This window comes from Coloeus monedula (genome assembly GCF_965178545.1).
Source record: "Coloeus monedula genome assembly, chromosome: 3".
NCBI lineage: Eukaryota > Metazoa > Chordata > Aves > Passeriformes > Corvidae > Coloeus > Coloeus monedula.
The window spans coordinates 38,425,908-38,453,656 of record NC_138783.1 but is presented as its reverse complement, the minus strand read 5'-3'; the positions used below and the strand labels follow the sequence as shown (position 1 = coordinate 38,453,656).

The 27,749-nt window shown below is 41.0% G+C and overlaps 2 protein-coding genes across 2 annotated transcripts; both read right to left on the bottom strand.

Annotated features, from left to right (window-relative positions):
• Positions 1 to 1,929: 1,929 nt before the first annotated feature.
• On the bottom strand, positions 1,930 to 15,523 carry MED17 (mediator complex subunit 17). The gene is made up of 12 exons (XM_082277334.1): positions 15,280 to 15,523; positions 14,799 to 14,965; positions 14,187 to 14,406; positions 12,679 to 12,815; positions 12,495 to 12,579; positions 11,228 to 11,380; positions 10,299 to 10,429; positions 9,040 to 9,224; positions 8,381 to 8,518; positions 6,599 to 6,716; positions 5,223 to 5,382; positions 1,930 to 3,263 (listed from the first exon to the last, which is right to left on the bottom strand). Exons 1-12 carry the CDS (start codon positions 15,509 to 15,511, stop codon positions 3,058 to 3,060), a joined length of 1,932 nt encoding a protein of 643 aa, XP_082133460.1. The 5' UTR covers positions 15,512 to 15,523; the 3' UTR covers positions 1,930 to 3,057.
• A 388-nt stretch (positions 15,524 to 15,911) lies between these two features.
• LOC309570723 (ester hydrolase C11orf54 homolog) lies at positions 15,912 to 27,560 on the bottom strand. The gene is made up of 10 exons (XM_082277733.1): positions 27,483 to 27,560; positions 26,504 to 26,590; positions 24,723 to 24,845; positions 22,594 to 22,692; positions 21,581 to 21,654; positions 20,920 to 21,021; positions 19,810 to 19,986; positions 18,919 to 19,068; positions 18,218 to 18,334; positions 15,912 to 16,234 (listed from the first exon to the last, which is right to left on the bottom strand). The coding sequence occupies exons 3-10, from the start codon at positions 24,778 to 24,780 to the stop codon at positions 16,061 to 16,063; spliced, it is 951 nt and encodes a 316-aa protein (XP_082133859.1). The 5' UTR covers positions 24,781 to 24,845; positions 26,504 to 26,590; positions 27,483 to 27,560; the 3' UTR covers positions 15,912 to 16,060.
• Positions 27,561 to 27,749: the final 189 nt, after the last annotated feature.

Here is a 27,749-nt window from a genome sequence, read left to right as displayed (position 1 = left end):
TTTTTTCCAAAGTACCCTGTGCACGATACCTTTAAGCCATCCCATACTGAGCTGGCCATTTGTAGTTCAAAGGGCCTCTCTCCCACTCATAAATTGAGGTAGCAGATTCAGCTGTTTGCTCCTTCCTGTATCTAGAACAGGTCAAAAAAGGTGAGAAATGAAGTAAGTCTCAGATACAGCACAGACAAGTGGCAGTTTATTCCAATTCTCTGCTTTAAACATGTATTACCCATCTTTTGTGTCTTTGAGTGAACTAAGCTTTGACAACAGGGAAACTGTAAGTGCATTTATTTCAATCACCAAGCTTAAATTACTTGGTAAAGTACGCTTACAGCATATGGAAATACGGTTAGGGTTTTTTTTGAGCCCTAAATCTTCGACTTTGAATGTGAAGCTAGGTGCTAGGCTGAGCTGAATATACAGCAGGTGCTCTGCCAGACTTACTTAGAAAGTACAAAAGTGCAGCTTTCACATAAAACCACTATTATCTGCTAATACTGACCTGAACACTGCAATTGTCAGAGGCAGTCAGGAAACGTATCCAGACATGAATGACCATTCCACTGCATTGCTGTGATTGCAGAGGTCACACACGCATTTAAACCACAATATTTTTTGAAAGTTGTGACAAAAGTAGGAAATGAACACTTAAAATTCTTCAGTTTAAAATGTACTACAACAAAGAAGTTTACAACCAGCACAGTTGTTCTACCTCTTTCTGCTAGGCTGAAGTCACTGCAACTTCAGGCACCCATCCTTGGCTACTGAACCTGGTGCCAACCTCGCTTTTAGGCAGCAATATCCCGTATGAACAACAGCAACTCGAGCAGTGTTCAGCAAGAACATCCAGTACAGTTAGCCTGTGTATAGCATTCCTTATAGACAATTCCTCACTCAAAAATTTTACCCACAATTTAACATGCTCACTCTACACAGGTGATGTTACTTAAAAAATACGTTTTCCTGAAAATTATGTTTGTTGATATCCATTATTAATGTCGATATTTGAGGTATGGAATGTGAGGCAAAACTGTCTGTACCAGTCTCTTGCTACCCTGGGGCATCTAAAGTCTTACAGAAGGCTGTTACGGTAGGAATTCAGAAACTAACTAATAGCTGTTCTTACTATACTTCTAAATTCCCTGCAGAACAGCAGCAAATTTAGTATTTAGAGTATTCTACATGATCAAAGGGATTGAGGCATTTTACTTTAATTAAAGAGATGTCCAAGTTCACCACATTGCTTTGGCAATCAATGGTTAAGATCTTAATCATTCACTGTCATTTCACATTCAAAGATGCACTACCAAGTTTCAAGAGTGTTAGAAGTCTAATCAGTCTGTTTTCCATTAAAATTAGGAATCCCTATGTATTCAACACTAAAACACAGACACTCCAGGTCTCTAATAGTTATCTTTTTTTGTTGTTATTATTATCCTTTTTGCAGCTAGACCTAGAAGTCCTGACAAGTGTTTTCATGCTAACATGCAGTGCTTGCCTTTCTGCAACACAAGAGGTGTCCTTTTCAGGAGAGAAATCCTGCAACCATGAAATTTCAACAGATCCACAGTGATCTGATTACTTGGTAAAGAAGAACTTATTTGATGAAAAGGCTATTGCTACATGCAGATCTGTCAGTTGAGGTTAAGAACACTGAAGTATAAAGACATGTTCAAGTTTCACAGACTCATCTTCTAATTATTAAGAGATCTGTTGTGTTGGCAGGACTGCAAACAGCCTCATCTAGTCAGATGCATGAACAGATGCATCAGGCTGTTGGCTGAACTGCTCACCAAGAAACAAACCCCCCTCTGCCTGTAATCATACAGTGTCTGCTGGCAGAGCAATACAGGACCCGGCATCGTGGGGATTACATTAGGCTCACCCCTTTTTCAAGATCAGTAGACTATTTTCAACTTGGGCTTTTAATTTTCATCAGTCATCTTGGGTAACACATGAGCACCTGAAAGGAAAACCCTTTCTCTCTCATAGCTCAGTTACACAAAAGCAAGTACATCCAGGAACTGAAATAAGATGCTCCATGCTGACAAACACCAGTGTAAATACAAGACCTGCTTCGGACACACTTAGCAGCAGCTTGTTGCTGATTTTCCTACAATTATTCTTTATACTTGAGAATACAACAAAATAACAACTGTCACCATGCAAGTGTGATGTTCAATTCAAACATGTTTATGTGCAAGAAGTTCATATATATATATACATATATACAGACACCTCATAAGACAATGTGGACATGAATCTGAACCAGTTCATACAGACAGGTTGCCAAAGATCCTTAGTATTTAAGTACCAAACAAAATAAAAGCCTTGTTAAACAAAGTTTCAAGAAGCCTACAGTGACAACCAAAACTATAAAAAACGTGACTTTTTTATTTTGAAAGAACTCAAAAGAGCTGATATTCAGGAGGATATTATTATTTCCCTGGATGATAACCATGGAGAGTGCAGGAGAAAGACCCAGCAGCACAAGTGTGGAGGTTTACTGCATGAGAGTTACCTTCTTCTATCCAGTCACTAAGTCACAAGTCACCCACAAACTCAAATTGTCAGAACTTTGCAAGCCAAGTAAGGCCCTTTCCATGCAAGGAAAACACAAACAAAGTAGCCTACATCACACAGGCCCTCAGAGAGGAATGAGTTTTGCCACAGGCGGTGACTTTGTAACACTCTCAAGTTAAACCACCAAGTAAACATATTTCTCAAAAATAATGGGGTCACCCAGAATCCCCATCAACGTACAAACAAATTCCAACTCAAGAACTATCAAATCTAATTTTATAAACAAAAAGTACATTAGTTACTCATCTACATCACTCTAGACAGAGCAATTTTCAAAAATACAGCTGAAAGGAACTTTTACAAAAAATTGTATGCATTTCACATGCCACTGAAAAAGGTTTTATTACAAATAGCAAAGTGGATATTTCTGTACAGGAAATAAATTTGATTTTGCTTTCTTGTATCGGCCCATAGCTCCCATTTCCCTTTGCTGCACAGGCAGTTCAAAGCCCTCACAGAGAGGCTGACACTTCACTAGCAAGGAGTTAGGGCAGCCATGAGGAGTTCCATTTTATACACAAAGTTACGCCCTTCCATTTTATTCCACTGCACTTCCTTGAACGGCCCCCGGAGGTGATTCCACTTGCTGTCCTGCAGGACATCACCTTTGGGGAGATCCTTGCACTGACTCCGTGGAAACTGCACCATGACTTTGCTGCCGCTTTCCGGACCGTTGCGTACTGTGGTGAAAGGAGATTTTAATGAGCATTTTTACACTGTACTAATTCCTCATACTAAATATTCTTCCTTGTGTATGGCTATACTTTACCCCTACTCAATTCCAAACATGCTGAAAACAAACAAGGGAAATTCCCTTTCGTTTTTGGAAGCTTTTTTTTCGGATTTTCTCTCGTCTCCCACTTCTCTATGATTTTGTTGCTTTAGCACTGCATGTTCTTGGTTAGATCAAGACAGAGAAACTTTTAATAAACCCCAAAATGTACACCTTACAAATGCATTTCTTTTTCCCCAATGATGCCAGGAAGGGCAAAGGCTTTATTGCTCATTCTTTCCTTGGATGTATTCCCCACTATGCTGTTGAAATATGTATTATTTCTAGTGGATTTATCTCAAATAGACAGGATCTAAATCACTAAGTAGAGTTGTTACTTTTAATCACAAAATTCTGCAAGACTGGTGGAAGGGTGGTGGTGCTTTGTTGGCTTGGATGGGTTTTTCATGTGTTTTCATGTCAGGGAGTGGTGTGTGTTGGCTTTTTAAATAAGCAGTTAGGGAGGTACCACCTAGCTTTCCCCTCATCTACCATGCCAGCCTTCTATGAAGAGATGATATTAGGCTGATTGAACATAATTTTGCCTTCATAAATTGGTGCCAACTATTCCCCATTATCATCTTCTTCACAGTATGTTTGGAAACTTCTTCTGAGACTATTTTTTTTCCCCCTCATCTTCCCAGTAATTGCAATGAGGCTGATCAGACTGTAGTTCCCCACATTTTCCTTCCTGAATATAGGATGTGACATTTGCGTTCTTCGAGCCCTCAGGAGCCCCTCCCGAGCCTGGTCTTTTAAAGATGATCAAGAGTGCCCTTGCAGGGACATCCATCAGCTCCCTCAGGAGTCACGGATATATCCCATCTGGTCCCATGAACTTGGGTATGCCTAAGTCTATTCAAAGGTTCTCTAACCTGGTCCTCCACTACTGAGGCTGAATCTTTGCTCCAGAATTTCCCATGGGTCTCACAGACCCATTCCTGAAGGCCAGTCTTAAGACCAAAATAAAGTAGGTACTGAGTACCTCGGCCTCCTCCACGTCCTGTGCCATCAGGTCATCTCTGTTTAACAGCAGTCCCACATTTTCCCTAATCTCTCCTTTGCTGCTGACATATCTATTGAAGCTCTTCTTGCTGCCCTGTACATCCCTCACCAGATTCAGGAGCTTTCCTATCCTTACCAATGCATGCTCGGACAGTCTCTCTATCTCCCTCCCAGGTCAACTGCTTATAATCTCTTGGAGCTTCCTTCCTATGTCTTGAGTTCAGTCATGAGCTCCCTGTTTGTACACACAGATCTTCTGTCACCTTTACACAACTTCCTGAACATAGCAATGACCATTCTTGAGCTTGAAAGGTGACTCTTGAAAAAAAATAATCACACAGCACTCCCGGACCCCTCTTCTTTCCATCCCATAGGACCATATCCCATAGGATTCTTTCAAAAAGATCCCTAAACAGACCAAACTCTGTTCTCCTTAAGTTTGGAGTTGTGATCCTGTTGTTTATCTTGTTCCCTTCTCTCAGGATTCTGATGGTTTCTGTAATCTCTTTTTTCTATGCTAATAATAATACATATCATTAAATATATGTATTTGTATATTATATAAACCAATATTTATATTACATTTATCAAAACAATAGATTTAAATAATGTATTTATATAATGCATATTATAGAATAAAATTTTCCATGCTAATTGTAAGTAATATTTTGAAGCCTATGTAAATTAAATCAGGTATGTATTAAGTGGCTTCCTGAGCAAGGTGATGATTCTATTTAGATGTCAATTTCATACACAAAAGAGACAGTCTCTAGACTTTTAGAGCATAATATCAATTTACACCAAAATATTCTACAAAAAATCTCAGAAAGATTTGACTTCTATCTGCAAGAGGAAACACTACCTGAAATGGCATAGTCTCCATTTGGTGATGCTACAGTTATTGCTGATGCATTGCCAATGCTCTCCACTGGCCCCAGACCAACGTGATTACTGAAACTCAGCACATGCCATCCCATAACTTTTGCAAGCTGCTGAACTGCATGTACTTGGTGCTGTGACATCTGAAACATAACAAGAGGTTTGTTTTCTGTTCAATATTTGCAGACCACAGAAAGAATTGCTTATGGGGTTTAGCAAGCCTGTTTTCTTCTACTGTCCAAGAGTTATTTATAAAAGTGACTTTGTCTTTTAAGTTCTCTACTTTCAGAGGAACTCTTTTTTATATGATGGTAGAGCTTTGTGTTATTTGAATTTAGACTAGTTCCTCTGCAGACAGAGAAGACCACTGTATTATGCAGTTAAATGAATTTTTCATAGGTATATGGGCTTATGCATTTTATTAAAGTATTGTTTTCGATTTACAAATACCTTCATTTAGGTCTCAAAAAATTAATTTTTAAACAGTCCTGTCTTTCAATAGAAACAATACTTCTGCTGTAAAATATATAAAAATCGGAGAAAGTATTAACAGAGAAAATTCAGAAAAAAAAAGCTGAGGTTCTCATGTGCATGATTACCTCCATTAATGCTCAAGTGTAAGCACTGAGCTTTAACAGCTTAGGAGTTAAAATGCTACTGTTTTCCTGTATCATGACTTAACCCTTGTAACAAGGAAGTATCCAGCACTGTTCAACAGTTCTCTGCGAACAAGTCTGACAACACTTGACCAAAAAGACATGACCTCAGCAGAATCTGTTTCAACTTGTTTTCTGTGTCGTGGAGTTTTATATAACTGCAACAGGCCAACCACTGTTATTAAAGACCTGTATTTTGACTATTTTTAATGCATACTGGGGAGATTGTTACTTCTGAATAAAACCAGCAGCTTGTCATAAGCAATTAAGAAAACAGTGTTCATTCAAGTATCAGCTGATTTAGTAATGACGTGCAAAGTGAGCATTAACAGACAATGCTGAAATGACAGTAATTGTGGGTTAAGAACATGGCTACAGTAAATTTCATATATAGAATACCTTATTGTCTGCTGTGATTACCACTGACTTGTTTCTCCCATAGTGAACAGTATAAAGAAATGCATTTTAAATAGGAGGGAAAAATTATTACTACTACTGACCCTAGTGAAAACTGGCAGTCTATTTTAGTAACAGCTGCTAAAGACTCTATACAAACATTGTTTAAATTCAGTCATCCACCTTCCCATCTTCACTATCTTAATTTGAAGTTCTAAACTATTTTCTACATAGATAAAGGTGAGATTCTAAGTTTTTCTGTTTCCCAAACACCATGAAAAGAGAAGAATAACATATATGAGTCTACCTGAGATAAAAGGAAATCCTGCAGTTCTTGCTCTTGATGGGACAATGTAATAACTCTTCCATCTCTATGCACAACTCTGATTTGTTCAACTCCAATGTTCAGCTGTAGTTGAATGGATCTGTGAAGACAAGATATGCTGGAGTGAAAGCTTCTCCGGACTCAGGCCCAGAGGAAAGCCAAAGCACAGAGATTGAATTAAAACCTTTAGATAAGCTGAGATACATGAAATCACACCAAAGTGAAATAGAAATATAGATTTTTAACTTTTAGTAGAAATATGTGCTAAGTGCCTTAAACATTAAAAAGCTGCAGCAGAGACCTTAAAACACAGTTCTTACTGCAGTAGTGTTGGCCTTTCACAGAATTCTTTTACTTTAGACAAAATATAGCTAGAACTATACTGCTCACATTTTTTAGATAGTGTTCACATAAACAACAAGAGCTGACAGAAACTGTATACACAAATCTGTAGCTATGTACAGATAAATACCCATGTAGCACTTGTGTAAGATTTACAACTGGTAGAATTAGACCACAATAGGTTAAGCAAAGGGAAACTAGAATCATGTGTTAATCTTATTGGTCAGTTAACAAATATAATCCATGCTTCTGTAAGAAAAAAATATAGAAGAAACTAGAATTAGAAGAAACAGCCATTTTCTGCCTCCTGTTTGCTGTCGCTGCTTGGCTTTATCATGTAACCTCCTTGAACTCTGCCTTCAAGAAAGCTAAGAGATGATGAAATAAAAAACTTATCAGGACAGCAGCCTCCTCTGCTCTTCTACCCTGGTCCAAGAAGGAAGGGTATCCCATCAAAAGCTCAACAAAGATCCGTATTTATCCAAAAAGCATTAAACGCTTAAGAAAACACAAAACTAAGAACACAGAATCCCACCCAGTCACTGACAAGAATTCCTAAGACAGATGGTGCAAAGCCTACGCAATGTGACAGCAACTCCAAACATTCCAGTTTCATCAGTCACCACAACAGCTCCCTCTATATGGCAGGTGACATACTCTGTGGCATGTTCCCAGACCTGGCCTTCCACTTGTTCAGATCAAGGAAGCCTCAGAGTTCCCTGCCTACCCCAATGCCCAAGTTTCCTTCCAGGTGTGCAGGGGAAAATGGTGTGTTCTATCCCACAGCCAAGACTCAGGCAGCTTATGTACTCTGGAGCCAAGACTGGAAACACACCAATGACTGTAGGTTGCCCCACTCTGTGGTCACAGCCAGAGAGCACTGCTCCAAATGGAAAAAACCACTGTTGATGCATTAGTGAATTCACTGCTGCTCAGTCTGCAGGCATTTATTTCTGGAACATGAAATCTTGTATTTCAATAACAATGTGCAAAATTATTGCATGAATTACATGAGTTCCACATTTCAGTACCTATGCAACCAAGCCAGGACTGAGCACTGATTAGCTTTCCATGACCAAACTGAAGTTTAGAATCCAGCACATCAAATGATAACTTTGTATTCAGTCATCTCTACCCAAAGTAAATCCCCCCCCTTAAAGGTCCACTCTTACCCTCCATTTTTTCTTTGAAAGGAAACAGTGCTAATTAAAGATGTACTAAATATCTTCATTAAAGGGTAAAGTGGGTGAAGTTTTCTTAAGGTGACTGTTCACCCCACAAGTCAGAAAAACAAACACACACATAAAATGGACTCCTATTTGTCTGTCTAAAGCAAATCTAAACCTTTAAAGCACAACGTGAATATAAGCTGCCTTTGCTGCATGCTTCTACAACTAAAAGGACATGCATTCTCATACTTACTTGCATATCTGCTCATATCCCTGAGAAGTTATTAGAACTTTAACGCTGGATTCATAAACATCATTTATATTGGACCAGTGAGCCTGAATCTGAGGATCCTCAATACGACTCGCCAGACTGTCAATGGTTCGAGCAGTTCTAGAAGATAAAGCCATATTCCATACACAGTAATCCAGACAGTTTGTGCTGTTATCTAGCTTACAGGAAGCAAGGAGGTTATTAGATTTAACAGAAGCATGTGGATCAAAATTCTATTTCAGCACTGTTCTGGTGCTAATGAAGTACACTTGTTTATTCTGTACATTTCTCATACATTTTGCAGCAGTATTAAACTAGTATTACTCAGTATCAGCTACTGCACTGCAAAGAACACTAAAAAAGGATTTATGCAGTTTAAGATAAGTAGGGACAATTACCAGCAGCTTGGGTTGCAACTGTCACAGGGATCCCAAAGAAATCCTGCATTATTTCTTTTTTTTTTTTTCCTTTTTACTAGCCGAACGTTGTTTGGTCATATTTTTTCATAATTTTTGGTTCTTAGTACTAACAAATAAAGACTGTATTAACTGTGAAGGAAGCAGCAGCTAGTTTTAAGAACACTTTAAAAAGATCAATTATATTCTATAATGGTACTGTAACAAGAGTATCTTGTGACCGACCTTCGCCTCAAAAAGATATGCTTTGCCTGTTTTATGATCTTTTCCAGAAGTCCTTCATTTGACTGTAAAGAACTGATTTCATTTTTATCAAAAGCCTGGGGTCCTGCAAGTCTCATTCTCTTGTGGCCAAAAGGTGCACTAGCTGGATGTGGCATCACTGTCGAGCTCAGGGTTTGCTTGTGACACTGCAACAACCAACACATATTACAAAAGGAAGTGACCAAATAATGTATCTGCAAGAAATACTATGTATGCTACCCTATGTTGCTTCATATCAGGTTTTTTGAGTGTACATACTTTCAAAAAGTGCAACTTTTTAACTTTATCAACTTGACAGCACTTTAAAGACAGTTTTTCATACTTTGCTTCCCCCCATTTATATGGGTTGTTCAAATGTTATAGAAAGTGATTAAAAAAAAAAGTGCCAGCTAACAGAAATTTGGTAGCATGGTAGTAGCTCCTACTAGTAAGTCTTCTTTATACACATCTATGGAGACAGAAAGAATAGTCACTTTAAAAGAAAGGAAGCATTTTAGATGAAAAAAAATTGAAGTACAAGAAGTTTAAGCAAGCTGTCCAAAGTAAAGAAAGGAAATTCATAGGAGAGGTGGGCACTGAGCACCTTGAGCACTTGGGCACTTCATGAACCCAATGTTCAAAATACTGGACTGTTCCACATAACTGCATGACTTGCAGAGCCATGCTCTAAGGAAATGAACGCTCTCTGGGTACATGGTTTCAACTTTACGTAGAGATGCAAAATTGTGCTTCTTTCCTGAAGAGACACAACCTCAACCTTGTACCCCAGGTTATTCTGCTAGATTATACAAGAATCTAAAACACTGAAGCAGAGAAGTGGAGCTTAAAAGAAACAAAGCTATTATGGCAATTGATTGTTCTTCCTTCATGAGGGTACAGCCTGACCAGATGCTCACTGACACTGCAAGGTGAGCACTATCAGACACAGAAAAAAAAAAAGCAGAACTGATGAACTCTACTGGAAAAGCTTTGCATGGATTTTCTGAAGTCAGCAGCCAGGTCTGAGGTTAAGTAAAGAACGAGCATTCCATGAAAGCAGTAACTGGAACTGTTCCCAAACCACCCACACCCATGGAAACCAAGCAGTACGCTGCCTTTCACAAATGGATGGGAAAGGACTGGCCTCTAGTGGCACTCGGCTGTTACACCAGTGCCACACACTAAGCAGAAGGCTAACAAAAGCCCAAAAACTGTTCAGAATTTGGCCATAGATGCATTACCTCTCTGATAAGCTGATGCAAATTATGTTCAAGAACATATAGATGATCCTCTGGATTCTGTTTTTCAGAAGCAGCCTTTTGTGACTTTTTGTCATTGGAAGAGTGACACAGAGAAATAGACAACTGCAAACCTGCACAAAGAAGATGGAAAAAAAGATTTTAAAAAGTGAGCACTGGCAATTTTCAAGGTTGCTACTGAGAACTGCTTTTCTTCATGTTTTACACTCAGTACTTTAACAACAGGTTTTCACTGTATCAGAGAAAAATCAAAGAATGATGGTGGAGAGCACAGCACCAAAGGCAAGTAAGACTTGCTATTCACTGAAGTGTTGGCAGGCCAACTGTGAACTCACCAGGTGCATTTCACCTCAATTTCTATGACTCAATCCCAGACAAAAAGGAAAATCCCCAGGACCCCATTCCTTTCTCAAAGAAGGAATGATTAACCATCTTTCACATTTTAAGCAATCCCGAAATATATTCTTTGCATGATACAATCACCTGTGTACCCCTTGTAAAAACAGAGGATTCACCACTGACTGAGCCACCTTTATGCTGCTTAATTATCCTCACGAAAGAGCATTTGCTTTTGTTCTTCTGAAGACCCATTAACTCAAGTCTTAAATTTCTCTTGCATGCAATCCAGGAGCAATGACTTATGCACAGCTCCAAACTGCCATACATGCACATGGCATTACAGCTGACAGTTTTAAGTGCTGCTGACAAAAAACATAACCACAAAGGAAAACAGAGTAAATTAGAAACTACTGTGCATTAGCTGAAATTCTGTTTTTCAAAACCTTTGAAAATCAAGGAGTTTGTTTTTTCTTTTGTAGGGACAGAGCATTAAAAAAGGTGACATCAATCAGTAATTTCAGTTCGTATTTAAGCAAATAATTGTAGGTTAAGAGTCTTAAAAAGCTTCGTACCTGGAAAAGGCTGGGAGATTATCTGATTTTTCACTACAATGTGAGGAATCGGTGATTTAATTTGAACAGCTTCCCGTGACAGCTGGGCAAAAATTTCTTTACATAAAAGAACATTCTGTGCAGTCTCCAATTTTGTCTGCCAGTGTGGAGAACCTGAAGAGTATAAATCAATGTGTCCAGACAGGAAGAGCAAAGAGAAGCCACCTTTTTGTTCAGAGAGCAGATACTATGCAGTAGCTAGGCACGATCGTTAATAAAGCAGTCAGTACCTTTCACCCAAATGGAGTATTATCAGAATTTTATCTCAGTTAAGCAAGCACTTTAAGGTAAAACTAAAACTAACTTTGATTCAATTTTACACATATGTATACTGTGAAGTGCAAGGCCTTTATGGAACAGTGTACTACACTCCCAGGCCTTTTGTGAACTCTCCTTATAAACCTCTGCTCCTTAAGCTGTAATTTACTCTCCATGATACTTCTGGCTTTATTAAATTCACTCTATGATGAACTACCAATAATGTTCAGTGCATGTATGTGCTTTCACAGGGTTTATAGGCCCAAAATTCTTGGGAGATTCTAGGGTGAGTAAGCACACAAGCTGTATAATGTACCCTCAATACCATATGAAACACCTCTGTCTATGTTCAGGACAGCACCAGCATCTATACCACAGACAACTGTGAAATAAAACCCTGCCAGTTTATTTCTAACTCTAAAGAGTAAAGGATGGATTTTGAAGCCAAAAGTGTACAACTTCACATACTGGCACACGTTAAACAAATCAATGTACTATCTGCCAAGTGAGCTGTTGGTAATTAACACACAGACCACCAGCAGAGTTTCAGACCCAGATAAAACATGTGAGCAATAGACACAACTGATGCATTTTGAGCAGAGTTAAGAGTGAACAGTCACGAGTTCAGCTCAGCTAATGGGATGTAACTGATTGAAACACAACACCTTGGTTTGATTTCAATTATGGGCTCAAATTTTTAATGTCTAACAAAAGGGGTTTCAGAACACTCAAAATACAACCCTAATAATTTTGTTTCAGAACTGAATAAACACATATAAAAAACTGAAGAGGCATGCTCTGAAAGCATCATTTCCAAAGTCCAACCAGCACCCAAACAGAAAATTTCAGTTTAAATAAGGTAAGTCTTGTTCAACTCTTCTTCCCAGCTGTATGCTGAAATTTTCAAACAAGCATCATAGGCAAACTCATTCACTGAGAACATATTCATAAAACAACATATAAGCCATACCTGGTTTTGATTTTGGCAAGGGTCTTTTAAAGAGATTGACTGTCCCAAGGTCACCAATATCTGGAGCTTGTTTCTGAATAGAAACCTAGGCAAGAGCAAGCAGTATTTAATGTGTGTTCTCTGTTGCAAGCATAAAAATACCGAAACAAAACTCCACTACGTTATTAAGGTTTCTCTGACAAACCTTGATATATGCTGATCCCTCTAAATCACTTGGAATTTGAACATCCAAAGGACAGTAATCTTCAGGTATCTTTTTATCCAGGTCAATGTCAGTGTTCTTTATCACCTCAAATGTACCATGATGAAGAAAAAGGGAGCCTGAGTAAAGAAGGACAAAGACATACGCATTAAATATAAAGCACCTTCTGCAAATGAAAAAGCTTGTATCTCTGTTTTGGAAGAATATGTATTTCCAAGTCTCCAAATCTTCAGAGTTGCACTTGACTTGACAAATTTCTTAATGACTTCTTAAAAAAACCCAGGTAAATTAGAAAGCTCATGTCACTGCATAAGCATCTCAGTCTTCCACAGTGCAGTGTGTAATATTTTACAGTAAGTTAACACTGAGTATTTAATAATTATGGGAGGAAACCAAGAGTTTTTCAAAATTGAGTCAATAGGTGCAAGGAAGGAGAAAAAAAAAGATGTTTGGTTAAAAAAAGACAAAAAGTAAATGTGTGAAGTTTTGCAAGCAGGTAGTTAAAGGTACAACAACACCCTTATTCATTTAAAGGAATTCTGATAATGTTTGGCTAAAAGTCTTAAAACTATGACCATGTTCTGACTGTAAAAGATAACTCTATAGCCAGTCGTTCAGGAACTGATAAAAGCAGATACCCACATCTGTATGTCCTAGCTGCATACTTTTTTTATCCAGGGCACGGTTCACCTAGTTCAGGGTAAATCAACTAAAAAAAGACACATAGCCTGGGGTACATCTACAGCTTTTTCATTAACAACTCTAAATTTGTCTTTCCCCTCCCTCACTGATGACAACAGGAACTCAACACATCCAGTTCTGATGCCTGCTTTGTACCTACATCCGAAGTTCTGCAGGATTCTGTATTCACTTTGTCACTGCATAATGGCCTCTAGAACCCTGAGCTGGTCACCCCCTTTTACTGTAATCCATGAAATAAGGCATATTCTCAGCATCATTTCTCAACTGCAGGAATAAGAGAGGTATAATAGTCTATCTTCAATGTCACTCTTTAGTCACATGGTTTACTTTTACCTGGTCTGAATTCTGGGGAGCCAGGAGTTAGACATCATAATCCTTTTGGGTCCCTTCTAACTCGAGATATTCTATGATTTTCTGATCTTTGATTAAAAAAAAATATAACCCACTCTTCATTTTTTTTTAAATGCTTTATGCACCAAACGTAGATAAAAGCCAAGGATTCACAAAGTCTGCCTGTCAACTGATCAACTACACTGCAAATGCAGAACTGTTTCTGTGAACAAATTCTTAGTAAAACACTAGAGTTAGCCTTTAAAATCACTTTCTGGATTGAGGATGGCAAGATATTTTCCCTGATACTAAAATATGAGTTCTCCCGTTATAAACCTGTCTCATAAATACAGTAATTTCACAATGAAATTATTATGAGATATTCCATCTCTTTTTTCAGTTACAAAAAGAAAATTTCAGAAAATACCCATCCTTCTGAAAAAGACCCTACTGTTTACCTGCACTTCTGTAGCTCAGATCACCAAGAATTTTATCTCCCACTTTTCTCAGCTTCCAGTGTTGTCTCAGTCTTAGCAGTTCAGAGTTGAAGTCTCTTTGTCGCTTATTTTCCTGGTTTTCAGCAACCGATTTGGATAATCTTTCTGCACCTTTCAACAGAATCTGAGCTGCTCCAGCTAATGACTTCTTTTTTGAAATCAGCTGTAGAAACTGAGGATTCTAGTACCAACAACAACAAAATAAAAGAAAATAAAGAGATACTTGCACCTTAATTCACAAAATATTATTATTTATTATTATTAGTGGAAACTAACTGACAGTGATTGATAAGTTGGTTTTGCTGGATGTCCAGTAACTTACTGAGAATTATTTTCATACCAGCATTATACAGCTGGAAGTAGCATTCTGACTTAGAGCTTCAGCAAAGAGGCTTCTGAAATTGGCCTCAATTCCAATTCCCAACCTTACTCTGACCCTCAAAGCATTGCACTAGCACATAAAAGGGAACATTTTGATAAATCTTATACTTATCACAGGTAAAAAAACACAAACCACTGCAATAAAATCTTTAGCATCAGGCCACACAAAGCGTGCAACTAGGTACAACATACTTGTTTTGGAGGAAGGGGATCCTGCCCGACTGGATCTAGAGTCATGAACTTTTTATCCTTCACAATGCTAAGAACGTCATACAACACACACATCTCAGTCAAGGCACTTCTTAAGTTGTTCCTCACTGAATCCCAAGGCCAGAGGGATGGCTGAAACTTTACCAATCCTAAAAATAAAACAAAGGAAGGGAAAACAAATTACTTTAAAAACGTACGGTGTAAAGGCTCATTTTTAAACCTCAGAGACATCATAACTGCACGAAATACAAAAGGATATCATATCAGCAGCTGCCTTTTCCACTGCAATTTACTGGGACCCGATCACGAATATTCTGACCTGCCAACCACGGGAAACCCCGGGGAAAGGGAAAGCAGGCCAGGCCCAACCACCCGCGGAGCTGCAGGCCGGCACCGCCACAGCTCCGCGGGCCTCCACCAGCTGCATCCCGGCGGGAGAGCTCGGGCTGGGGGCCCGTCTCACCTTCCTCATCCTCCGTCTCGCCCGGCTCGGCCCAGGCGCGGCCCGCCGAGCCCGGCTCGTCCTCCTCGGAGCCGGAGCCCTGGCTGAAGTCGATGCGCTGCGCCAGGCGCGCCAGGTTCTGGGACATGGAGAGCGGCTGGAGGTAGGTCTCGCTGCCATCCAGCCCCACCTCCTGCACCTGCTTCTCGCACGCCGACTCGATGCTGATGCGCACGGCCGGCACGCCCGCCATCTTGGAGCGACCCCCGCCCGCGCTCGGCAGGGGGCGGGGCAGCGCCGGCGGGCCCGAGAGGGGGCGGAGCCAGCGCCGGGTGGGCTCGGCCATTTCCGGCGGCGCTCGTGAGAGGGCGGGGCCTGTGCCGAGTAGGCTCGGCTGCCTCCGGAGGCGCTCGTGAGGGGGCGGGGCTAGGGCAAGGAAGGGGCCGTGCCGAGCCCAGCAGCTCCTGCCGTGTTCTTCTACAGCGTTATTTTTGACCAGAAGTTGGTTTCATGTCCCGTTCTAAACATAATTTCACCTCTGGTTTCCCATCGTCAGCTGCAGCCACGCAGGAAGCTCAACCAAACAACAGGAAAACATACAATAACACTGCAATTTAATTACCGTTTGTATTTGGTCATAACTCCAATGACACGTATGCTCCGAGTTCTTCCCTGTGACACAATTAAGAAGGCGGCAGCTTGCTGTTCTCATATTTATTCTTAAATCTCGTAAGTGTGCATAATTAAAAGCATTAAAAAATCAGCATTTGTACTTGAGGAAGACGAACTCGGCCCGCGGGGCTCAGTCTCTCCCGACGAGGTGCGTCTCCTGGGGCCTGTCGATGCGGAAGAGCAGCTCGGCGGGCTGGAAGTAGCCCAGGTACTGCACGCTGTCCGGGCTGGTGTCCTGGTGGTAGTGCCCTCCTTCCCCGTGGTGGCTGAAGCAGTGCGTGTGCTCCACGCGCAGATCGAAGCCCTGGCATCACACAGAGGGCCCGTCAACAAGGCGTTCATGGGAACAGCATTTAAAAGTCACGGGATAGTCTAGCCTAGATGCGTATTTCCACATAGCTCCAAACGCTAAGCAGTGAAAACTTGCAAGACACTTGTGAAACCAGTAAGGCAAAAGAATTTAGAAACCCTGACAGCCCCCAACTTTGGTGTTAAGCTTACTGAGATCTCCTTTTTAACCTTCTTTTCCCCCCCACCTTTCTTTCCATTGGGATTAAATAATGCAGTCACACCAAGGAACCCCTATTGGAAATCAAACCCCTTTGCACTGAATTGCCACAGGCCCATGTGATAAAGGGACTGTCTCTACTCCAATTCTGAGAGCCAGGTTAGATGAATATGGGAAGAACGGTGAATAAAATAGCAACTAACATACTAAACCATGAGATCAACACCACTAGTTTTATGTATCATAGAATGGGTTGGGTTCAAAAGGACCTTCACAGATCACCTATTCTAACCAGCCTGTCATGGGCAGGGACATCTTCCATTCAACCAGCTTGCTCAAAGCCCCATCTAACCTGGCTTTGAGCACTTCCAGGGATGGGGCATCCACATCTTCTCTGGGCAACCTGTTCCACTGTCTCTCCACACTCAGCTTAAACATTTTTTTCCTTATGTCCAAGATAAATCTGTTCTCTTTCAATTTAAAATTCTTGCCTCTTCTTTTGTCATTCCATTCCTAAAAGCCTCCTTGAAGTACTGGAAGGCTGCAATATGGTGCTCCTGGAGCCTTTTCTTCTCCAGGCTGAACAATCTCAGTTCCCAGTCTGTCTTCAAAGGAAGAGGCACCCCAGCCCTCTGCTCATTTTCATGTCCCTCCTTGGGTCGTGCTCTAACAGCTCCACATCTTTCTTGGGACCCCAAAGCTACATGCAGCATTCCAGGTGGGGTCTCACGAAGGAAAGAATCACCCGGCTTGACCTGGCCACAGCTAGTTTGACATAGCCCAGGATAGGATTAGTTTTCTGGGCTGCAAGGGGATACTGTTGAATAGTGCTATGGCACTGGAATGCCATTGCCTACTGCTCTCTTTGTGGTGACACTCAAACATTTCCAAAAACCAAGTGTTGAGCTTGCAGTGGATGCAAACAGGAGAAACTCAGCAGCATCCACCACACAAGTTGCATTGGTTCTGAACAGGGCAGCTGTTGATGGCTGCTTTCAAAGTATGCATCAGTTGATTATGGCAAGATGCAGACAATTTAGCCTTAGGCCAAAGGCTGCCACATAATGACACAATCAAATCACACCCTTCAACACATCTAAGCCTACAGTATGTGCCACTTAACTCTGGAAAAAAACATTTTTATATTACTTGTGGCTGCATTGTTACCTATAAAATAGTAATTTTCATCTATGGTTTTCTGGTTACTTTTAAACAAATGGTTTTCCTAATTATGAACACCTTAATGGTTTTTGAAACCAGATTGGTTTTTATCCTGAATGATTTGCTGTTAAATTTGGTGCTTGTGAAAGATGCTAGATAAGTTTCCAGCACAAGGCTTTGCAGAGACTTCAATTTACATCAGCAATGAGACACATGCTTCATGTCTTTTGACACAGCATTAGCAGAGGGAGTTCTTATGAAAGTGAACTACATAAAGACGTGGCTAAACCAGCTTCCATGCTCTTGACATTTCTCCCAGTGTGGCCAGCAGAGAATGTAAACTGTGCTGTTTGGTTTGGGATGCAAACACTTGCACTTTTGCATAGTTGCAACTGGAACCATTAAATTAATCCACTATGAACAGCCACTAGGTTTCAGAACAGATTGACCTGTCCTCAATTCAAACAATTCACAGAAATGAGACGCTTCTAAACCACGGCACCAACTCTGGAAGAGTCTAACACAATACATACACACTCCCATTCTTAAAAGGAAAATCACATCCAAAATTCATTACAGGTCTCAGTCTATACTTAGAAATGAGTAAAAGAGACTCACTGGATCTCTGGAAACTATTACTGGCTGACAAATCAGTGGAGCCTTCATTTCAAAGAATTTGAGCCAGTTATTCACATCCTCATCAGTGTTCAGTGGACAGGAAGAAAATTCTGGAGGCTACAGCGAAAATAAAAGCTTTTAAAGTAAAAGGAAGACACTTGCATCAGGATACTTTTTCTCTAGCAACTTTGTTTTTCCCCTCCCCACTATTCTGTTCATTTTCCTTCTTGACTGAAAGAAGCTCACCACAGCCCATCACTCTGTTTCTGCCAGAGACAGAAGTGACCAGAATATTGCATCTTTCATTGCACAGACAATGGGAGAACTGCTGAAGTGAGAATGCTCCTCCCCCTGGTACATTTTAGAAACTCAGTTATTTTTAAAAAAGTTTAATGTTTCTTATAAGTATCATCTGAGTTAATGTATTTCATTTCAATTCGTTTTACAGTAGTTCTCCAGTTCTTTAGCTGCACACGGATTTCAAAAGATGATGGTATTGATGCCAAGTAAAACAGCATTACTAGTTTTGTAACACCGATTTTGTAATGTCAACTCCTTACTTTAATACAGTGCTCATCCTATTAGTTTATGCATACATTTAAAAGTACAAAACAAAGTTAACGAACTAAGATGTTACACCCTGATTTATACCTCTGTTTTCATGAAGACAAAGAAAGTTACATGAATTGAGAACAACGTACCATAATGTGAATCTTTGCTTTCCCCTTCTGAATGATAAACGTACCACCCATCCCAACTGGCTTTTCTCCATAGTGTTTCTCTAAAGTTTGTCTCAGACAGGACACAAAGTTAAGCTCCCCGGTTCTTCCATTGGCTTTCACTTCAATGACCTGGAAGATAAAGTCAATTGGTCACTGCTATCTCCTGTTGCAATAGTCTGAAAAGGTCTGTGAAAGCTGTTCTGAAATTCTCCCAAGCTGATAACCCAAGATCACTTTTTGAAAAGATAAGGTTCCATGCAAGTGCTGCTGCATTTGCATCTTTCCAGTATATGACCAACTGTCTTTTCCTTAGTTCAATGCTAGCTTTGCCTGTACAGGGAGCTGGGCAGCAAGAGATTTACCCATGCGTGAGACAGTGACATGAGCAACCCCCTTCTGGGGCTGCTGACAAAATGGAAGCTGGCTTCCACTTTGTCAGAAAGAAACACTGGGTAAGGGAGAAGGCTGTTCAGTTTCCACGCAGCAGTCAGGTTATTGACCGTTCTGTCAGCACCTTTTTGTGCTGGCTGTGTCAGGAGAAGCACTTCTGCAAAAAGCTATGTAAGTGCCCACATCTCATTTACACAAGTACATTGCACTGTTAGCTTTAATCACTGCTAATTTGGACTGGATTTGGATGAATGATTTATGGTGGAAAACCTTTAGTAAACTCATACTTATCCCTCAAAAATTCAAGTGCCTCTGTCTCCAATAATTCTTCCCCTTGATCACTGACACCAGCTCTTTAGTTTTGCCTGCTTCTCTTGTGGAATTACTATTTTACTATTATCACAGAAAACTGATAGGAGAACCATGAGTTTCCCTTCAGTCACAAAGCACTGCAAAGTCACCTTTGATCCAAGTACGTACCTTACCAGGTTGGCCCTCGCTGGCATAAAGGTTGGCCAACAGTCCAAACTCACAGTCAGTGTATTTACTGCTGTACTTCTCAAGCAGGCACCCTTTGTCTGCAGGATTTATCTGAGCAACGTAGCTCCCATTTACAGCAGGCTTTTTTTCACTCTTTGCTTGAACAATAGGGATAAGCTGGGAAAAAGAACATGTAAGAGTAAGTCAATAAGAACATGCAAGAATAAGCCCAATGAACTGAACTCAAATAAATGTGATTTAAGCTTTGGCCATGATCCCAAGAAAAAATCCACTTCATCACACAGCTCTGTCTCTCAGGATGAGGTCTGTACTGGTAAGAAAAATGGACTAATATTGTAATGTAATTGAAAGGTCGAGAAAACAGGTTTACTTTATCTGGACGATTAAACTTAATGTTTTATAAAGATGAATGCCAGTGCTAAAAAAAAAAAAAAAAAATCTATAATCTGCATGCCAGTATTGTAATTCTATGTAATACTTTCTCAGCATACAGTAACAACCACTATTATAGTGGCCCAAACTTAATGCTGATGTGGACTATCTCATCTGCCAATAAATCCATCAAAAGGAGACAGCAAGACTTAAGGTTTATGCCTGAAAAAACTGTGATTAACCAAAGTCTCCATAGGTAGTAGTTTTTGTCTCCTATCCCTCCTGCAGTTTATCACTGTGTGTGTGGTATCTTTAAAATTCACAATGGTGAAACAAAATAATCCAAGAGGGTAAAAGACAAGGAGCATTTAAAAGGCATTTACTAGTAAGTTTGACAAGCATTTCTAAATCTTGGAATTAAAACCTCTGGTCAAGTCTTTGTCCATCAGTTTCAAAAAACCATGTTTCTGGCATGCTTCAAGGTAATCACATGCTTCCTGAAGAATTACAAGTTAAAAATTAATCTTTATTATCTCAGGAGTATGCACCTCAGTGGATGCCACTCATCTCAATTCCTCCTAACGTGTTTTACGTGTTTGTGGTGTGAAAGTGTTTATTAAGTACATTGTTGTAAATGGGACATACCCAGCATGATACTGCTCTAGTGTTATGATACTTCCATGAATTCATTGAGAACCATCACACTTACATACTGACCTCAGCATTTATTCCAAGAACCTTGGATGAAACAGCTCCAGCTCCAAGAATGAAAGCTCCAGGCAGCTCTATGTCCTTTGCAACTGTATTTAGATCATAAACCTGCAAAAGAAAAGCAATCCTTCCATCCCTGGGAACGTCTAAGGCCAGGCTGGATGGGGCCCTGAGCAACCTGACCTAGTGGCTGGCATCCCTGCTTGCTGAAGGAGGGGTTGAAACTAGATTATCTCTAAGGTCTCTTCCAACCCAAACCATTCTATGATTTTGATGTGGTGCTCTGATCTGCAATTGTCATTCTGTTCACTGTAGTCCTGGAGGCATTTAATTCACAACACCCACCTGCATTAATATTTTTGATAATTAGGTTGAACACAGCTTCTGAACACAACATAACATTTAGTTATAACAAACTTGGTAGATATCTATTTATTTTCTAAAAGGTAGGTTTTACCTGTATGTTCCCTGCTCATTTTACTCAAAGACTGAATTATTGTACTTATTAGATTCTGAGACATACAACACACACCAGAATCAGTCTCATTAAACACTGAAAAGTGTCTTTCACAAGTAGAATCCTATAGTATCTCTTAGTCCTTAGTTTGGTTTATTGCTTTTCTTTTGACAAATATATTAAATCCCACAGCTACAGGAAAAAACTCACTTTTTCTTTCTGTACAACAGGTATGAGGTAAGGAACACCTCCCACATCTGCTATCCTAGGCTTTCCGCAGATTCCTGGAAAAATACACCCAGTTAGCTTGGTAAAATATTCTTTCCCAATAATATTTAATAATCACACAGTCTAACCCACCAAGGAACTGGTTCCTCAAACTTCTCAAACCCTTGAGAACATTATTTCCCTAGTGTGCTTAGATAAAGTGTTGCACTACTAAGAAGTCCAAGCCCTATAATGATTCATAGTAGGATTTAATGCTACACAACCTGTTGTAAAATAACATTCTCTAAGCACAAAAAAAAAAAAAAAAAAAAAAAAAAAAAAAAAAGGCAGAGTGATCAACACTTTCCATTTGTCTGTTCTCCAGTAACGTCCTCACCACACAGTGGAGACCTCTGCTGGGACTCCACTTGCAAACTTTTAGCAAAGCTGAAAGCTGTCCCAGGACAATTAATCCCACTTATTTGGATATGTATTTTAAGAAGTGATGAATAATCCTCTGGAGGTGTTTTCTTTCCCATTGATGCCAGAGAGAACTCAGATGAGTAGCACAGATGACATGTCTGTCTGTCTTCCAGACAGCTAGTGACAGTTTCACTTCACTGACATACATGAATGTCAGGAATTTAAAAATTAATGGAAGCACAACTCCTTAGGTTCAGATAGTGATTGGCATGGTTCAAAAAAATTTCTCCATTTGAAAGAAAACAACTTATTTTCAAAACCTTTTCAGTACACTAAGTAAAGCTTATGAAGTAAGTGGGTGTGCAATGATAGGTTAGGAAAAAAAATTATGACAAGTACTTAGTAATGACTTGTCCTTTTTCATACATCAAGTAGGAAACAATCCAGAAATAAAGTGTAGCTCTCCTCTCATGTATATTCTTTACCTGAAAAACAATTTAAGCTCTCTCAACACCTTTAGAGGATCAAAACTAAGCAGGATTGTGCAGAAAGAACTGGAGAAGTCTTAGTGGAAGACAGGAATGCTAAGTTACCTTTAGCAGGAAAGTTGAAGGGTTCCTGAGTCAGATCAGGACAGTCTACAACAGAGACTTGAGCATCAGCAAAGTTCTCTTTAAGCCCTTTCTGCAAAACTGTAATAAAGAATAATGGCAAAATTATTGACAATGAAAAATTACCAAGAGTTTGACAAGTTTCTAACAACAATAAATATATCTGTTTGGGCTTTTTTTCAGCAAGATACATTACTTATGCTTACCCTAAGTAACTCCATTAATTTAAATGTCTGAAGGCACTTGTTTCATGACTCAGAACTTCAAAGAGGAGCAAAAGTTTGTTCAGATAATTGTTGGCTGCCCCACTAATTAATTTTAAGAATTTAAAAACCATTTTCATTGAAATACATTAACTGAGTGCTCCTAGTAGCACTCAGAGCAGCACAGTGTGAAGTAACGTGGGTAAACTTCAACCACATTCAGCAGCAGGTTTGCTTCAAATAGCAGACAATTACAATCACAGTCAAATATGATGCAAGAGCAAAGGAGGAAGAAGATTTACCTGAACCAACAATCAGTTCTTTAAATACATTAACCAGACAGTTTGCAATACCTTGATTATAATCTCAAACTGTTTCTGCTGTCTGGAAATTTCTACCGCCATGGGATACTGCCTATCATGTTTATGGTCTTGTGGAGATTTTCTGGCAAGTGCCACAGTCAGAGCAAGACATATAATGAATGGTGCTGGTGATAATGAACCAAATCTAAAATTTTTGGTATGCTTCATATCAATGTTTTTTAGGATCAGAACTTGCAAAGTCACTCAAACAACAGGGACGATTAGGTAAGTATGTTGTTTGGAAACAACTTCCAAACCTTGAGTGTGGGATTGTCTTCACAATACATTGCTTCAAATACTATGTTGAAAGGTCCAGGTTCTTTCATGCCTGGTGGTCTGCTTAGACAGATGTCTCAAACTAAAGAAAGAACATGCAGTCTGTGATCTCAAATCAGGTGGTTCCTTATTTACACAGAAGACTTTCCTGTGCCTTTATTTCTACCAGTTAGGGTTTCAGCCATACCTTACTTCTTGAGATCAGATTTACCAAGCTGTTGACCAAAAGGGTCAGTAGATGGTACTTAGCACATTTCTAAATACATCTCAGTACCTTCAGGTAAGTGGACAAGGACAGTAAAAGGGCACTCCTCAAATTATACCCAAAATCTTTACAGCAACACAATGCACAGCTCCCAGGAGATCCTCAGGACAGATGGGGAAAAAAAGGAAAATTCTGCTTTGTGATGGAATTTTTCTGATACTCTTTCAAGTATGTGGTGTTCTCTGAAGAGCTCACAGGTTTACAGCAGCCCTGGCCTACTGCCCCAGTTTGACTGGGTGAGAAAAGCACTAGGACCCTCCCAGGGGACTGCTGGGACCACATGTTCTCAATACCTGGAAATGTCGAACTGACACAGATTCGGGAAACTGGCAAACTGAACTTGGGGATCATTCCAAAAGACAAAAAACCTTTAGTATATTTGCTGAAGGGGAGAGACTGCCAGAAGGAATAATGTCTTCCTACTAGGGCAAGAAAAAAAGCTCATGAGCAACTGGGCTGAACCTAGAAGTCCCTTCCAACTTCAACCATTCTGTTATTCTGAGCACATCTTGTGAAGGCTTTAGAAAGAAGTAAACTAAAGAAATGTTTCCTGCAGCCCTGTTCTAAGGCAATCACCAAAGGAGGAGCCAACTAGGTTCAAGCAACAGGATCTGCCATGCTACACTGCATCTTGTCAGCTATGTTTTGAGCAGTCCTGAAAAAGAAATACTAGAGGGTAGAGGAGGACAAATGATTCTGTACGTGTAAAGTTTAATGTGTAGTTGACAAACTTTCACAACCTGTGCAAGAATCAGCAAATCCAGCAGTTTTAAAGGGATTGAGAGCCTCTCTGTGTGATTAAATATCGTGGGGGCTTGGGGGAGAAGTCACTGTGTGCTCTGAGAAATCATCGCATATAAAGAAATAGTGCTGTTCTTCACCTTGCAGTGTGCTAAGAGCAGTAATTCTGCATGTACTACCTGTAGAAATACTTTGGTATGAGCTTTAAGATAAGTTTGAAGAGTACATTACACGTCTGTATAAAGTACATGCTGCATGACTTACCCCCAGCAAGCTCCTCCAGACTTGGGACATGAAAAGCAAACCTTTCGACTTTGGCCATTTCCTAATCGGTGCTGATTTCTTCAGGTAAGAAGTTACAGTACAGCACACTGTGGAGTGACTGGTCTGCCAACAAAGATAATAGTTTAACAATTTAAACATGCTCCTTTCAATATGTTAATTATTTTTCAATTTCACTCAAGTACATAGACAGCAATAGAACTGTAGTTTCTGCCATCACAGGAGAGACTGATGACTTCAATAATAATGCTAAATTTCTTATGCACTTTGGAAGATGTGTCTGTCAGCCCTATAGCTGGCTCAGAGCACTACACATATTAGTCCTCAAGCTTACAGCTGGGTGTAGGGAAAACACATCCTATGCTGAATGCAGGTCAAGACGTCAGGAGATTTGTGTGTCATTTGTAAGCCTGGAATCACAAGAAAGTTTTGAAAGAAAACTGGGCTTTTCTGAGCACATCAGGTGCCTCCTAAGGTCTTACCAACCTTAATGTTTACTTTTCCAGCACTGGCTATGGTGGACTTTCAACCCCAGCTGTGACATGGTCTCCAATTGATTCTGAGCATGTGTTTCCCCTTCCAGAGGAACAGGCTAGCAGCAAAACAGAAATCAATAGCAGCAAGTTCTGCAGTATCAGACTCTGTATGGGTACAGAGCCTGTAACAAAAGTTTTGAACATAAGTTTAAGAGCCCCTCCACAAATGAACTGTGCTTCAGTCAGCCTTGCAACAGCAAAGTCAGTTAGAAGGGCAAGCCACCAGCTCAGGGCAGAAACAGCTGATTGTACACTACCTAAAAATCAGCTACAGCAATCATTAACTCCTTAGCCCCATACTTGTTGCACACATCAATAAAAAATAAAATGGGTCCCACTTATCCAGATCTCAGGTGTTGAAGGAAAAAGCCAAAATCATAACTACATTCCCAGACCTGACTGAGTCTTTGTTAGGAAGGACTACAGTGTGAGACAGCTGCTTAGGTATAGTTCTAGCTTCTATTTAAAAAAAAATCCTGTTATGACTGTCAAAACTCATAACTGTCCTTATAACATTTTTTCCTGCACAAAGGAAAAAAATAAAACAAACGGGGGGGGGGGGGGGGGAAGAAATAAAAAGAGTGGGGAGATCATAGCAGTTACCTAACTGAAGTCTTTGAGCTCAGTGCTCAGCCACCCCAAACTACTGCTGTAGCAAGCAGTAGAGAAAGGAAGAAAGGCTGCAAGTTGTGTATAGTAATTCTCGTCTTAGCTGGTCTTATCTGAGAACTGTGGTCTATCTCCACAGTTGACTTCGTCCCTCCTCTGGCTCTGGAGGAGAAAGTAACAGGCTGGATTTGGTGCCTCTGGTAGAAGCCTAATGTCAGGTGGAGTGGATCATACCCCAAGCCTTTTAGTGTGCACCAAGAAAGGGAGTAATTAGCCACAGACAGAAAGTGAGAACATGGCTTTTGCAGCACTGTTTTAGATGATCCTCATCTCCTCAAGAACCTTTTGCCACATGCAGAACAAGGCTGTGCCAGCATTCAACACATTGGTTGTCCTGAAACAGTCTGAGAAGATAAGCTAGAATTGCTGTTGTGCAAATGGCAGAGGCAAGAGTTGGACACTATTCAAATAAATAGGCTCAGGTATGACACCTGGACAATCTCCTGCTGTGTAATGGACAGTAGTTAGCTCCCTGCAATCAAGAAAGGAGGGAACGACTGTAGAAAAATTTGATGCAACATAATAAACCTCATCTGATTGCTAGACAGTAGGGCTTACCAGGTGTGGCACAAACGAGTAGGTCTGCGGCCCACCACTGCAGATATTCACAGGGGAGTGAATTGTGTGGTGTGGGACAGAGAGAACCTGAAAGGAGACAACAGCACACAATTAAGCTCCATCACAGAGGCATGCAGTGACACTGAATTGCTACAGAAGACTTTCAAAGAAAGAACACAAATTCTAAAGGGATGATAAGATTATTAGATGTGGAATGGTGCAACAAGAATGGAGGCAACAAGTATGTAAAGACTTAAAGTCTACCTTTGAAGTGGGAAGAAAACATCAGAGAGATTAGCCAGGTGCCAGGAGAATGCAGATGAAATGTGAACCATTAGATTAATTATGTGTGTGGGGTGTCTGTTATCAAAACTTGAATTGAAACAAGCTTGGGGGGGGGGGTTAAAGCCAAAAAGGAGAGGTTATAGGCAGGCTGGACATAGGTCGGGGACGGGGGTGGTGGGGGAAGAAATATCAGTGGAAAAAACTGGAGATGGCAGTTGTGAGAGAGAAATTTAGCGATGAAACCCAGAAGAGCGAGACATCCACAGATGCAGAGACCGTATTCCTCGCCTGGCGCGGTGCGAGGAGATCCCATACGGGGCGGAGGAAGGCTGCGGGGCAGCACAGGCAACTGCTTGAGCGGCTGGGATTTGGGGAAGAGACGGATCACGGCAGGGTTTAAACAGACGTGCTAGGCGAGGCTGAGGTCCGTGGGGACAGAGAGTATCCCTGCAGGCAAAGGCAGCGGAGAGTACTGGAGCGAGGGAGCGCTAAAGCCGGCAGCGCGCTTGGCACGGCTGCGAGAGGAAGGAAGGGGCTGTTCAGGCTGGAGCAGCCAGCTCGGAGAAGCCTGGGCAGCGCGGAGAAGCAGGACAGCAGTAACTGGAGGCTCTCACCGGGAGGGAAGCAGAGGGAAGCCGGGACCTGCGCGATCCCTGCCCCGCACCGATCACCACTATCGCCCGACCGCACGTACCTGCCCCGCCGTCCGGGACCGGCACAGCAAGGCAAGACGCGGCGCGGCTCGGCTCGGCTCGGCTCGGCTCGGCTCGGCTCGGCTCGGCTCCGCTCGGCTCCGCTCGGCTCGGCTCGGCTCCGCTCGGCTCCGCTCGGCTCCGCTCGGCTCGGCTCGGCTCGGCTCGGCTCGGCTCGGCTCGGCATCTGCCCGCCCCCGGGCGCGGCCGCCCCGCCGCCACTCCCAGCATGGCACCATCCCCCCCTTCCCCTCCTTCCCGTCGGCCCG

What these genes read in the sequence shown, in the direction of transcription:
- MED17 (XM_082277334.1), bottom strand. Translation starts at nt 15,511, where the DNA reads ATGGCGGGCGTGCCGGCCGTGCGCATCAGCATCGAGTCGGCGTGCGAG. An exon ending in TCTGAGCTACAGAAGTGCAG is followed by an intron (nt 12,816 to 14,186) that starts GTAAACAGTAGG and finishes TTCTTTACTCAG; the next exon opens with GCTCCCTTTTTCTTCATCAT. An exon ending in CATATCTTTTTGAGGCGAAG is followed by an intron (nt 8,519 to 9,039) that starts GTCGGTCACAAG and finishes TTTATCTTCTAG; the next exon opens with AACTGCTCGAACCATTGACA.
- LOC309570723 (XM_082277733.1), bottom strand. Translation starts at nt 24,780, where the DNA reads ATGGCCAAAGTCGAAAGGTTTGCTTTTCATGTCCCAAGTCTGGAGGAG. An exon ending in CTTCAACTTTCCTGCTAAAG is followed by an intron (nt 21,655 to 22,593) that starts GTAACTTAGCAT and finishes GTATTTTTCCAG; the next exon opens with GAATCTGCGGAAAGCCTAGG. An exon ending in TAATAGTTTCCAGAGATCCA is followed by an intron (nt 16,235 to 18,217) that starts GTGAGTCTCTTT and finishes GTGTGATGCCAG; the next exon opens with GGCTTCGATCTGCGCGTGGA.